The sequence below is a fragment of the Lissotriton helveticus genome, chromosome 6, assembly GCF_964261635.1.
Source record: "Lissotriton helveticus chromosome 6, aLisHel1.1, whole genome shotgun sequence".
In the NCBI taxonomy this organism is placed as follows: domain Eukaryota; kingdom Metazoa; phylum Chordata; class Amphibia; order Caudata; family Salamandridae; genus Lissotriton; species Lissotriton helveticus.
The window spans coordinates 1,132,231,610-1,132,245,427 of record NC_136067.1 but is presented as its reverse complement, the minus strand read 5'-3'; the positions used below and the strand labels follow the sequence as shown (position 1 = coordinate 1,132,245,427).

Sequence of the window (13,818 nt, the reverse complement as noted above, 5' to 3'; positions counted from 1 at the left end):
ACTCGCTGTGCACCACCCTCTACCCTTTAGCAATAGTGATACCAAAACATTCATAATTGTGTTGTACAGCTTCGGGTTCTAGGCTTCCTATTTAGGCTTGAGAGTGAGCAAAATTCCCATGTTATGGGTAAAATTGTGCATAACTCCACCTGAATCTCTAGTTTTTATATTGGTGGCCACTGTCTCACTCAGGTTTTCGCACAATACTTTGTCAGTGGACTTTTGTTTATTGTTATGTTCCTAAACTTACGTTTTGTCTTTTTACAATTTAGTATGACGGTAGACTCCATAACAAAGAAATGATGGGCCTTCTTCTATATCACCTGGCCTACTCCTTATAGACCAGCACCATGTTTTATAGTTATGTTTGTTATTTCAGAGTGACTATACTAACTGGTCCTGACACATGCCCTGAGCTGGATCACTCTAGCGCAGAAACATGTTGACCTTGTAAAGGAAGCATTTTTTCGAAACTCCCTGTCACTTCTCTTTTTAATCATATCCACTGGGGGCACCAGAATGAAACTAACATTCAGCCCACCGCACTCTCTCTATATATAGCACTCTGCCACTCACCCATACGTAGCACTCATCTGAAACTGAAAACACCTCAGCTCCTCTCTGTTGGAGAGTTGGAGCCCACAACAGGCACCATTTGGTGCAGGTGTGAGGAGTGAACCAAATAATGAAGCTTGCCACCCTCGGGTGGGTAAGGGTTCATGTCCTAAAGAAAGTATCTTCCCACATATGATAATAACATCCAGGGCTGGACTGGCCATAGCAGGCACCGGGCAATCCCCCCGCAAAATCGTCCAGTACCAAAATCGGCCAAAAACAGGCTGCGGCAAACAGCTTGATATGGGGTGGGAGACAGTGTCAAAAGCTGCGCTGAGGTCTAACAGTATGAGGGCAACAGTATCTCCAACATCCAGATAGTGACGCAGCCTTTCCGTGACACCCAACAGTGTTGTTTCTGTGGATAAACAGCTCGAAAGCCAGATTGTGATGGGTGGAGGATTTTGTTGGTTTGAACGAACTGGGAAAGATGGGAATGAATGTGTTTCTCCAGAATTTTAGAGAAGGTCAGTAGAAGGGAAATAGGTCGGTAGTTGGAAAGTATGTCCGGGTCCGCGGCAGGGTTCTTTAGAAGAGGGGTCACCATGGCGTGTTTCCAGTGAGGAGGGACCGTGGATTCTAGTAGTGAGGTATTAAGGACGTTCAGTATCACGTGCAAATGGGGAGGATCAAGTTGCCTGAGTATGGAGATTTGTATAGAATCCTTTAGGGGAGCCGGATTTCACATTATCTAAACAGAGTTTTAGGGAATCTTCATTGAGAAGAGGCCAGGAATCCAGATGGTGGGTGCGGATCACAGGCTCAATGTAAGGTTCGGTGCAGGTTGAGTCTAACGTGTGGGGAGGGGGTGCAGACTGGGAGGTGATTATGGACTGTGACTGAGGGAGACTACTCGGGTTTTAGTTTGCGATATCCAGATAGATGTTCTCAATTTTGTGAGTAAAGAAGAGAGCAAGGTCATTGCACTGGCGTTTGTTAAGGGGCGGAGGACACGCTAGGGTCTCTGAGCCAGCAAGCTCCTTGAGAAGGCCAAAAAGTGTTTTTGAACAATTCACAGCTTCGGAGATGGTGGTAGAGACAAATTTGGCACGTGCGGCATTACAGAGGTTATGGTATAATTTTAGTGCCTTTTTATAATCATTCTTGGATTCAGGGGTGTAGTCTCTTGCCATTTCTGTTCTAACGATTTACATTTAGATTTCTCTTTTTTAAGGTTTCAGTGTACTATGGCACAGAAGGACAATGATTGTTGAATTTTTTGTGTGTGAGGGGAAGGCAGGAATCAACAGCATTCGAAAGCCACGTATGTATGCTGTCAGAGAGCACCTTAGTCCTTAGGTCAAGTGTGGGTGTATTGGAGCATAGGAGACTGTTAAAGCCTTTTAAGTCAAGTTTTTCCAGTCCCTTTGTGGAACCTTAAGAGAGGGGAACGATGACCAGGTATTGTCAAAGGGAGTGAGGCTGAATTTGGACAGGAAGTGGTCTGACCAGCATATGGGTAATACAGGGGAGCAGTGAATGAAAGATAGGCTTGAGAAAATGGGTGGCCTGCTTTGTGTGTGGGGCCTGAGTTGAATAAATTGATGTTCATCTGATAGACATGGGGCTAGCACATTTCATAATGGCCACAGTGCTAGCAGCATAGAATATATACTGATTAACTTGCAGCTATGGCATGCTCTTAGGGACATGGTTGTAAGACAGCGGTTAGAGAGTGACCACAACCCGCTGTGTGCGACCCTTGATCTACTGCTACAGAGAGAATTCTCTCAGCCAGGTAGCAAATTGCTTACCCAAGATGTGGTTCCCTTAAACTACCTGAGATTACTTAAATGGGTCAGCATACTTGCGAAACCTGATATTCTAGCTTACATCTCTTTAGACATTAATGGTGCAATAGCAAAGCTAGAGGTGTGCACAGCTAATCCAGTGATCTTGGAGTCCGTAATTGGTATCCATGATACATTTTTGGTCCACTTACGCACTCACTTTGTTAAGCAAAGCAAAACTAGGGGTGCTTAACCAAAGAAAGCTTGTCAGTGATTTAATAATGACTGTAAAGTGGCACGCAGATCCCTAGGGGATGCAATTAGAGAAGGTGACCCTGGCAAAGTTCGGTCCTTGAGGCAAACCTATACGAGATCCCAGGAAAAGGCCAAGAATGCTTGGGATGAGAATAGATGGCAGGATCTCAGACGGGCATGTGCAAGCAAGAGGTCCAAATTGTTTTGGAACATAGTAAAGTGGGATAGGGGTGGTCAGCCATCACTGCTGCAAAATCATGTAAGTCCGGACCAATGGGTTACCCATTTAAACCCCGATATGCCTGTAGTTTAGATGAAACTGAGGTGGAGGAGCCCTCACATTCGTACTATCATGGCTCAGTTTTTGCCGAGGCTGATGTCAGCCTCGCCCTGGGAGCCGTTAATGGGGGGAAAAGCACCAGGCCCGATGGCATCCCAGCTGGCATATTCCTTTATGACAAGACCAAATCGTGTCGGTACATAGTGTTACTGGCTAATGCAATTGCCAAGGGTGCACCGGTCCCAGATTCCTGGAAAGGGGCTAAGATTATCCCCTTTTTTTATAAATCACCCTGGAAACTATAGGCCTATTAGCCTAATAGATTCCCTGCAAAAGATAATGGGACGATTAGTTTTAAGCAAGGTGCAGGATTGGATTGATGAGCAGGGCATTTTATCCCCACTGCAGGCTGGTTTTCGGGCTCGTACCAGTACAATCGATCAGGTATTTCAATTCATTTTGCTACATTGGAAGACGGTGGTCCTGGACAAGGGCAGCTTGTATGCTGCCTTTGTGGACCTTAAGTCATCTTTCGACCTCTTCTCCCGTAGCAAGTTATGGGTAGTACTGCAAGAGATGGGAATGTCCACTGAATTGTTATCTCTTTTTGCTAGACGCCATGAGGGCAATTATGCCCAAATTCGATGGGGCATACAGGGTAAACTTACGATGCCTTTCCCTATGGAGAAAGGCGTGCGCCAAGGTTGCATTATGGCACCTACACTATTTTCCTTGTTTATTACCAGGATTGCAAAATTCCTGGAGTCTTCTCCAACTGATGCCTCAACCCTTGCCGGTGTTAAAATCCCCATTTTAATGTTCGCGGATTACACGTTAATTATCTCAAAAAAGCAGAGCGGTCTCCAACTAGCTCTCCTACTTTTTGACAAGTTCTGCCACTTACGGGGCTTGGAAATTAATATTTCAAAAATGAAATTCATGTCCTTTAACCCCCACAGAGCATTTAGAGAATGCATAGTGCTAAACAAGCGGCCCTTAGAAGAAGTCACCGGTCATTATGCAGAGGGATATGAGGTGGAACCGTCAGCTTGCTATGGCTTCATTGAAGCAACAACAACTTGCTGGAACACTCCAAAATGAGTTTAACACCTCTCTCACTAAACCAGTCAGTCCAGTGCTCCAAATATATAACATGAAAGTTGTCAATTCCGCCATATAGGGGACTGAGCTTTGGGGGTAAGATCACTAGCCTGCCGCAAAGCAACCCAGTACACCCACTGCTTTATGATCTAGGCAGGAAGGCACTGGCCGATGTAGCAAGACTGCATCCCTACTGTATTGGCAGAGAATCTGGTCTACACCAGAACTAGCTTCCTACGCGGCAGGCCTTAAGGACTTAATTAGGGTAGACCGTTTTAACAAAATAAAATGGCTGCAGGAGGTTAGAGTCTCCCTAACAAGTATTGGTATGGCAGCACTTTGGGAGAATCCAAGAAGCACACAGTTCCCCTCTAAGACGATGCTAAAAGAAAAGTACTGGGATTGGGTGATCCAAAACACGTATAGGAATAGGGACAGCACTTTACTTATGGGAAGCTTTCTAGAAGCTAAATCATCCCCTAGGTTGGAACAATACTGGGATATCATAACCAAGACGAATGATCGGAAGTTATACTTCCAATTCAAGGTAGGCTCACTACCAGTAAGATTGTTTACAGCAAGATGGGGTATTCTAGGTGATGAATCTTGTCCCATATGTCATGCCCAATCAGAGTCATTGGCCCACCTGTTGTTTGTTTGTCCAGCTTATGCTGCCCCCTGTTGAGTGTGGCTATCACCAATTTGCAGAACATTGGGCAGAAGGAATGATATTGCGCTGAAATTGTTGCGCTCGGAAACTTTAACTCCTATCGTCATTGCATTGGCAACATTTTTGGGCTGGTCATGGGATATTGGATCACAGGCACTTCCTGTAGGTTAAATGCTTGTATCTGTACTATTCTTTTTATTTTATTTATTTGTTTGCATACTTGTACCGCGCTGGGAATCGACTCCCTAAGGAGTATCTCCGCGCCATTGGCAGCATCTCAGAGCACAAAAGCCCTTTTGAATATGAATTTATGGCTTTGGCCACTCGCATGCTACACGCAGTGGTATACTTCTTGTATGATCGTGCACGTTAGTGATGTAACGATTTGTGACCGTGTATTAGGAAAAATTATGAATTGTATAGTAGCTATGATTTTAAAGTATTAACTTCTTTGGAAGTTTTAAAGCGTTTTATTGTATTTTTATAATCTTGAGGATAGGTTTTTAAATTAGAATTCATTTTATTTCTAAAATGTGTATTGGACATGAGTTTTAAGAACTATCTCTTGTAATATGCTTTGATGATATATTTATTGAATAAAGCTTATTTGATTTGATTTGACCACCCTAAGGTTGACGGATCTAACAATGATCCATCCCATCCAAGTTTCATCTAGGTAATAGTCCTCCTCAGGATGTATAGCTTGGTTTTTTTTTTGTGTGGGGGGGGTGCTTTGCAGGGAGGAGAACATTTTTACAGGAACTTCATGGAGCTCCTTGTGGAGTTCTGGATAAAGCTCCTCACCATTATAACCCACAGGCCCCATTTCTGCTCTAGAAGGCATTTCCTGGGGTAATGCTGGGGTAATGCTGAAGGTGTTTAGTGACATGGCACCCCCCAGCCCAGGTGCTGTCATTTCCCTTTGAACTGCTTTTTTGCATGATCTTTTCAGTCATAGGTTCACGAAGCTGTATGAATAAAGAGATAAACATCATGAAAGTTTTGTACAAAGTGTACCCCTTTTCAAATGTGACATGTTTGAAACTCATTCTTGACCATGGTGGGGACGTTGCAAAGATTTAATGATCTCCCGTTGATTGAGGAAAGGTTGAAATAAAATTTTTCCAAGATTTAGAATAGATTTAATGACATGGAAACTTGTCATTTGTCAGAAATGCATATATACTTTGAATGTAAGCCATTATAATTCATAATAATCCCGGAAATCTGCTTGTTCCCACTAAGGTTAAGGCATACATTTAAATCATTGTATTGACTTCCATCCACATACCTGATTTTATGAAATTTCATAAAGTGTCCTATTTAGAATAATGTATTTCATCATCATCCAAATAATATATTGCTGGCTACAGTCGCACAGGTGAACAACCATTACAACGCAACTATTACAACGACATACCATTACCACGCAACTATTATAACGCAAGTCATTACAACGACGGGCGCTCTAGGATAGGGAATAGTTTAATTTACTATCCAACACCTTCACTACTATCCTCGGGGACTGGAGTTGGAATAGTAAATTAAACTACTCACTATCCAGCACCCCCCGACGCAAGTCGTTGTAACGACTTGCGTTGTAAAACTTGCGTGGTAAAGGCATGCGTTGTGAAAGCATGCGTTGTAATGACATACATGCTTCGCACATTATATATCAATAATTAGTCTGAGAATGACATTGACAATGGAAATACCTAAAAGGCATACTAATAATTTATATTGCTGCATGACATATTATCATTTTTTTTCATTTAATAACAGAAAATGTTGTTACTTCAGTGATCATTAAAGAAGAAGAGGACAACTGTTCTGTGGGTCGCCAAGGCTGTGTGGGGAACAAATTGGTAAAAATGCCTACAGGTAAATACACCATAGATCTTCATTTAGCAAAATATGGTTTTGTTGTGTCATCCTAACAGTAACTGTCCATGGATTCATTTTAATTCTTTGCAAAGAAGGGACTCCATCGCAACGACGACAAAGTTCCATTCACGAAAAATACAGCTGTCCGCCCACTGGATTTAAATGTGGGCAGACTATAGCTTGACAGCAGCAGAGACTGGTCTGTCTCTGCCGTGGTCAAACTTCTTTGATGGAGGAAGGGCCGTTGAAGAATTGGCTATATGTCCGCCCACCTAATTTAGATGAGCGGACATAGAAGCATTTTTCAATGCCCGTCACCGCCAGGAAAAACATGGCAGTAAAGGGCACAGAAAAGTGCTCAATGCCACCCTCACCATCGGAGGAGACTCGAGGGTGGCATTGCTTTTTTTATTTTCAAAAAGAAAATCCTCTTTTTAAAAAAAAATAGTTTTATAAGCCAATACAAAAAACACAAGCACAATACATTATAGGTGGAGCAGGACTGATCATACCAGTAAATCACTTAGCGTAAAATGGGCATAACATACTGACAATTACATAAAAATCCAGAGAAAGAAAAGGAGATACAGCATTGCATTACAATTTAATTCATAAAGCTTTCAAGATTACAATAATTCATTAATACATACATAAATAAATAGCGTAAGAATAATATACATAATAATATTACGTCTCATACATCATAACAAAAACCGCTATTGCTGCGTCCCAATTATAACTCAATAAGCCAAACCCATCAGATAGACCTAAAGTGCAACATGCAAAATTAAGATACTTAACAGGAACCTATGCCACCCAATCTGGTTTCATAATCAACAGTTCTTATTTTATATTTTGAGGATATAGGTCAAGTCCAAGCATAAGACTTAAGAATTCATCCAATCGGACATCTTGCCCCAGATTCTTTCTCCTAATCGACTTTTCGTAGAACTCTTAAGAATATAGAGACTAGACTGCAGGTTATACATTTCCAGAAGTCTATCTCTCCACATTTCATAGGACGGGGGCTCTGTTTTCAACCAAGGCAATACATATCGAGCTACTGAAGTTGCCCCAAAAATCAAATACCCACCTTTTCTTAAAGTCCGATTGATTTGTGTCCCATCGATCAGTCCTAGCAGCATCATTGGGGTTGAAAGGGTAACCGATGTACCAATAATATCGGTCAGGAATTGCTCCATCCCCCTTATTAGCTGACTTAATTTGGGACACATGAAGAACATATGGAGTATTTCCGCCTGTTCAGCTCCTCACTGAGTACATTTACCATCAGCTGCCTCTTCCCATGTATATATTTTTGATGGGGTATAATATAGGTTAAAATTAGTTTTATAGTGTTGTGCACTCAAATTGGATGACAGTAAAATCTTCTCTCCTATTTCGATAGATTCCTGTAATAGTTCTCATTCCTGATTAAGTCTTAAATTACACTTACGATTCTGGACCTCCAAATCATTCGTTTGGGATTCTAAAAGCCAGGCATATCAAATGGCAATTCTGTTTCTCCTTTTAATTGCCTCAATTAGGGAGTTCTTAGTCATCATACTAAAGACATTTTTCTTTCTACTCAAAAAGTCTTGAATCTTAAAAACGTTAAAAAATCTGTCCTTAACAATGAATAATTTTCTTGTAATTCTGAAAATCAAGTAATCTGAGAGTCTGTGTAAAAATCTATTTTACTTACCCTATTGTCTTCATCTTTCCATAACTATCCCAAACAATTGAGGGTAATAATATTGAAGCAGACGTAGGGGTATAAAAACATATCCTACCAAGCTGAAGGCGTCGTCTAACCTGCTTTTAGACTTTATAGATGGTTGTCAAAACCTTTAATCAAGTTTTTAGGTCTCGCTGAGCCAGCGCATGCACTGCTCTACGAGAAATTAGTGAGTGGCTTTTGAAAGTGCCACGACAGGCTTTTCCTGGCCTCAAGCTTGCGTGCACGAGCGTGTACAAGTGCGTGTGCATGCGCGCAGCCGCCAGGTGGGTTTCTGTCAAGGCTCATTAAGCCTTGTGTGCCTCTCTCCGCGCTTCAATTCCCTCCTCCACCACAGATCGAGTCACTCTGCTTTCATGGGCGCGTTACTTTTACGGCTGCCCGGCCAATGCTTGTTTACAGTTACAAGCCGGCATGGCTCATGGCAGATGTCTAAACGTGCTCAGAAACAGAAGCAAAAAATCTGTACTTGCCCAGCCTCTGCTTTCAAGAGCATGGTGCACCCGTTATACAGTTGCAAGTTCAAATATATTTTGCGAGATTGTTGCTTACTGTTCATAGTGCCAAGCGTGGGCAGCAGGAGGTATTTTCATCCTGTCCGCGATTTCACCGCTTTTATTTGACTTCAATAATAACCTCTCAGGACACCTATTTCGCACAGGCTGTGGCCAAAAACCGCTGCGGTGTATTCTGAAAAAAGTGGCGTTCCCCAGATCCATGGTTAGCATTGGCATGCCTCCAATGTCACTATTCTGGCCAGTCACATAGCGAAGGGGATGCCTTGCAGAAGCTACAGACTGGGGCAACAGAAGCAGTTAACACAGTCTTCAGTGTGCTTCATTACGAATCCACATTTAACGAGATGTTTCTTCTCACAAGCGAGCACACTGCGTATTTGCCCAACACATTTACAGAAATGCAGGTACTGCCTCTCAGAGTACCTGTCCCTCACTGTAAAGTGTCGGTACTCGACCATTAAAGGTACTGCATATCGGGTGAGAAGCGGCTATACCATCCCTTTCAAATTAAGGAACTGCAGATAACCAGTACTTGACCATTTCAAGCGATGGCCCGGAACAGGGATGTCTCACTGAGTGGCCAAGGACCAGTAAGAGAAAGCATGGCTTTTAATGTTATGTTACCAAATTTTGCATAGCGTCTTCATCCAGTGCTGATTACCTACTATTAGTTAGAGGCGCCTCTCACCTCGCACATCATGGACTATGACAAATGCTCTTATTAAAGAGATTCCCTCATGACCTATGTGCTTTGAATTATCAACATAATTTGCTTATTTCATTTTAGTTAAAATTAACAATAACCTCAAAACTAATGAGTAACATTTCTTTAGTATTTTATTTCATCATTCTTTGTTAATCATTTTCATTTCTTGTGAATTCATCATTATTTGTTTTTCATTTTCATTTCTTATAACATCTTTTTGTCTTCTTGTATATACTTATGTGCAAAATACATATTCCAACAAATACAAAAAAGATTATATAATTATATATTATATATATAATGTAGTATCTAAATAATTCTTGATGTCATATGGCAAAAACAAGGGAATATTTTTTGCCTAATGTAAAGCCACCAGTTGACTTTGCGTGGAAGCTATCTTTAACAACTGGTGGCTTTACATTAGGCAAAAAATCTTCCCTTGTTTTTGCCATATGACATCAAGAATTAATTAGATACTACATTTGTATGGAGTGTGTGGATGGTAATAAGTTAGAATGAGTGTATCTGTATTTATATTGTTGTGTTTTTATAGCCAAGGGGCTATTTATTATATAATCTTTTTTGTATTTGTTGGAATATGTATTTTGCACATAAGTATATACAAAAAGACAAAAAGATGTTATAAGAAATGAAAATGAAAAACAAATAATGGTGAATTGACAAGAAATGAAAATGATTAACAAAGAATGATGAAATAAAATACTAAAGAAATGTTACTCATTAGTTTTGAGGTTATTGTTGTGAGTTATTAAAATGAAATAAGCGAACTATGTTGATAATTCAAAGCATATAGGTCATGAGGGAATCTCTTTAATAACTGTTATTCTTTCTCCCCTCTCTTCCCTGACCTCAAAGTAACATTAGAGGGGTCCCCTCCTTTATGTGGTTGCTATGACAAATGCTCTGCCTCCTGATCCAGACACATCTCAGTCCAGCCTTCCCCTCTTCTAGCCCTCTACAACTCTTCTACCCCTCTACCCCCCTCTAACCCTCTACTACCCCTCTACCCCCCTCTACCCTTCTTCTACCCCTCCACTACCCATCTTCCCCTCCACTACCCCTCTACCCCTCTTCTACCCCTCTACTCGTCTTCTACCCCTCTACGACCCTTCTACCCCTTTTCTACCCCTCTACCCCACCTCTATACTACCCCTCTTTTACCCCTCTAACCCTCTTCTACCCCTCTACCCCTCTACTACCCTTGTTCCCCTCTTCTACCCCTCTACTACCTATCTTCCCCTCTACTACCCCTCTACCACCCCTCTACCCCTCTACCTATTTTCTACCCCTCTTTTACCCCTCTGTCCGCTACCACGCTTCTACCCCTCTTCTACCCCCTTCTACACCTCTTCTACACCTCTACCCCTCTTCTGCCCCTCTATCCCCCTTCTACCCTTCTACTCCTCTTCTACCCCTGTTCTACCCCTCTAACCCTTTCTACCCTTCTACCCCCCTTCTACCCTTTTCCGGTCTTCTACCCCTCTTCTACCTCTCTACTACCCCTCTACCCCTATTCTACCCTTCTACCCCTCTACCCCCCTCTATCCCTCTTATACCCCTATCAGTCTTCTACCCCTCTTCTACTCTTTGACCCCTGTTCTACCCCTCTACCACCCCTCTACCCATTTTCTACCCCTCTTTTACCCCTCTGTCCGCTACCCCGCTTCTACCCCTCTACCACCCTCTTCTACACCTCTACCCCTCTTTTACCCCTCTACCCCTCTATCCCCCTTATACCCTTCTACTCCTCTTCTACCCCTGTTCTACCCCTCTAACCCTGTTCTACCCTTCTACCCCCTTCTACCCTTTTCCCCTCTTCTACCCCTCTTCTACCTCTCTACTACCCCTCTACCCCTCTTCTACCCCTCTTCTACCCCTCTTCTACCCCTCTTCTACCCCTCTTCTGCCCCTCTTCTACCCCTCTTCTGCCCCTCTTCTACCCCTCTTCTACCCCTCTTCTACCCTATTCTACCCTTCTACCCCTCTTCTCCCCCTCTACCCCTCTTATACCCCTCTATCCCTCTCCTACCCCTTTACCCCTCTTCTACCCCCTATAACTAGCAAAGACACTGTGTCACGGCACCATCACTCAGCAGCACCACAACATCACTCAGCGCAACAGCAGCATCACTCAGCACAGCAGCAGCATCACTCAGCACAGCAGCAGCATCACTCAGCACAACAGCAGCATCACTCAGCGCAACAGCAGCATCACAGAGCCACCACAGCATCATCACTCAGCGCCACGACAGCATCGTTCAGCGCCACCATAGCATCACTCAGCGCCACCACAGCATCACTCAGCGTCACCACAGCATCACTGTGCGCCACCACAGCATCACTCTGCGTCACCACAGCAACTCTCAGCACCACGACAGCATCACTAAGCACCACCACAGCATCCCCCAGCGACACAACAGCATCACTCAGGGCCAACACAGCATCATTCAACACTACCACAGCATCACTCAGCACCACCACAGCATCAGTCAGCGCCACCACAGCATCAGTCATCACCACCACAGCATCACTCAGCGCCACCACAGCATCACTCAGCGCCACCACAGCATCACTCGGGGCCACCACAGCATCACTGGGGGCCACCACAGTATCACTCAGCACCACCACAGCATTACTCAGCACCACCACAGCATCAGTCAGCACCACCACAGCATCAGTCAGCACCACCACAGCATCAGTCAGGGCAACACAGCATCACTCAGCACCACCACAGCATCACTCAGCACTACCACAGCATAACCCAGCACCACCATAGCATCACTCAGGGCCACCACAGCATCACTCAGGGCCACCACAGCATCACTCAGGGCCACCACAGCATCACTCAGGGCCACCACAGCATCACTCAGGGCCACCACAGCATCACTCAGGGCCACCACAGCATCACTCAGGGCCACCACAGCATCACTCAGGGCCACCACAGCATCACTCAGGGCCACCACAGCATCACTCCGGGCCACCACAGCATCACTCAGCGCCACCACAGCATCACTCAGCGCCACCACAGCATCACTCAGCGCCACCACAGCATCACTCAGCGCCACCACAGCATCACTCAGCGCCACCACAGCATCACTCAGCGCCACCACAGCATCACTCAGCGCCACCACAGCATCACTCAGCGCCACCACAGCATCACTCAGCGCCACCACAGCATCACTCAGCGCCACCACAGCATCACTCAGCGCCACCACTGCATCACTCAGCGCCACCACTGCATCACTCAGCACCACCACTGCATCACTCAGCACCACCAAAGCATCACTCACGGCCAACACAGCATTACTCAACACCAACACATTATCGCTCAGCACAACCACAGCATCACTCAGCACAACCACAGCATCACTCAGCACCACCACAGCATCACTCAGCACCACCACAGCATCACTCAGCACCACCACAGCATCACTCAGCACCACCACAGCATCACTCAGCACCACCACAGCATCACTCAGCACCACCACAGCATCACTCAGCACCACCACATCATCACTCAGCACCACCACAACATCATCACTCAGCACCACCACAACATCATCACTCAGCATCGCCTTTGCAATAGTACACCAGCACATCATCATCACTCAGCAAGACCTAAGTATCATTCTGCATCACCTCAGCATCGTCTCAGCACCAGTCACCACCACCACCACTACCACCTCAACATCACTCAACACCGCCTCAGCCTGCTCTCGGAATCTGCCATCTGTTGATTCTCCCCTAGCGTCTGGGTGCTGCTAGTGTTATATTACAGGTACTAGTTCATAACCTTCAACCTCCAATTGTTTATGCCCCCTCAAAAAAAAACTTTAACAAACAACCATTGGAATAGGCAAAAACAAGTTGCCAGCATTGCAAGAACAAAAGAAAAATGAGGAAATGTATAATTGTACATACATTTATTAATATAGTTGTTCTTTTGGACATAATGCCTTCTTGGTCATATATAAGGTAACAAAAATGCTAATGGCACTTTTTTATTAAAACTTTTCAGCATGCTGCATAGCAGCCACACTTCTCTACAGCACAGCTTAAACACATTGGCAAAGTCAATAGCTCTGCCTAAACACTTATAAGGCCCCAAAGGCGAGACCTATTGGCTATGCCAATGCTTGTTTTTATAATAACTAGGTTCCAAATTCTTCAGCAAACACCCCTTTGCTTCCGTACCCATTAACATTTGATATAAAGACGGAGCTTCTGCAGCATCCATATTGTCCTCCCCTGTTAATAAGAGTCTCATATTTTGTAGAAGACAGGCCCAGTAATAAAATGT

At 44.0% G+C, this 13,818-nt stretch overlaps 1 protein-coding gene across 3 annotated transcripts in view; it reads left to right on the top strand.

Moving 5' to 3' along the window:
• Window positions 1-13,818, top strand: part of LOC144763311 (uncharacterized) — a 77,777-nt gene that overhangs the window by 42,869 nt on the left and 21,090 nt on the right. For 2 of the 3 annotated variants that reach the window (XM_078648789.1, XM_078648788.1), the window contains exon 6: window positions 6,434-6,532. In XM_078648789.1, the coding sequence (XP_078504915.1) occupies window positions 6,434-6,532 (99 nt within the window). The remainder of the gene's footprint in view (window positions 1-6,433; window positions 6,533-13,818) is intronic. The other variant, XM_078648790.1, reaches the window with a different exon arrangement.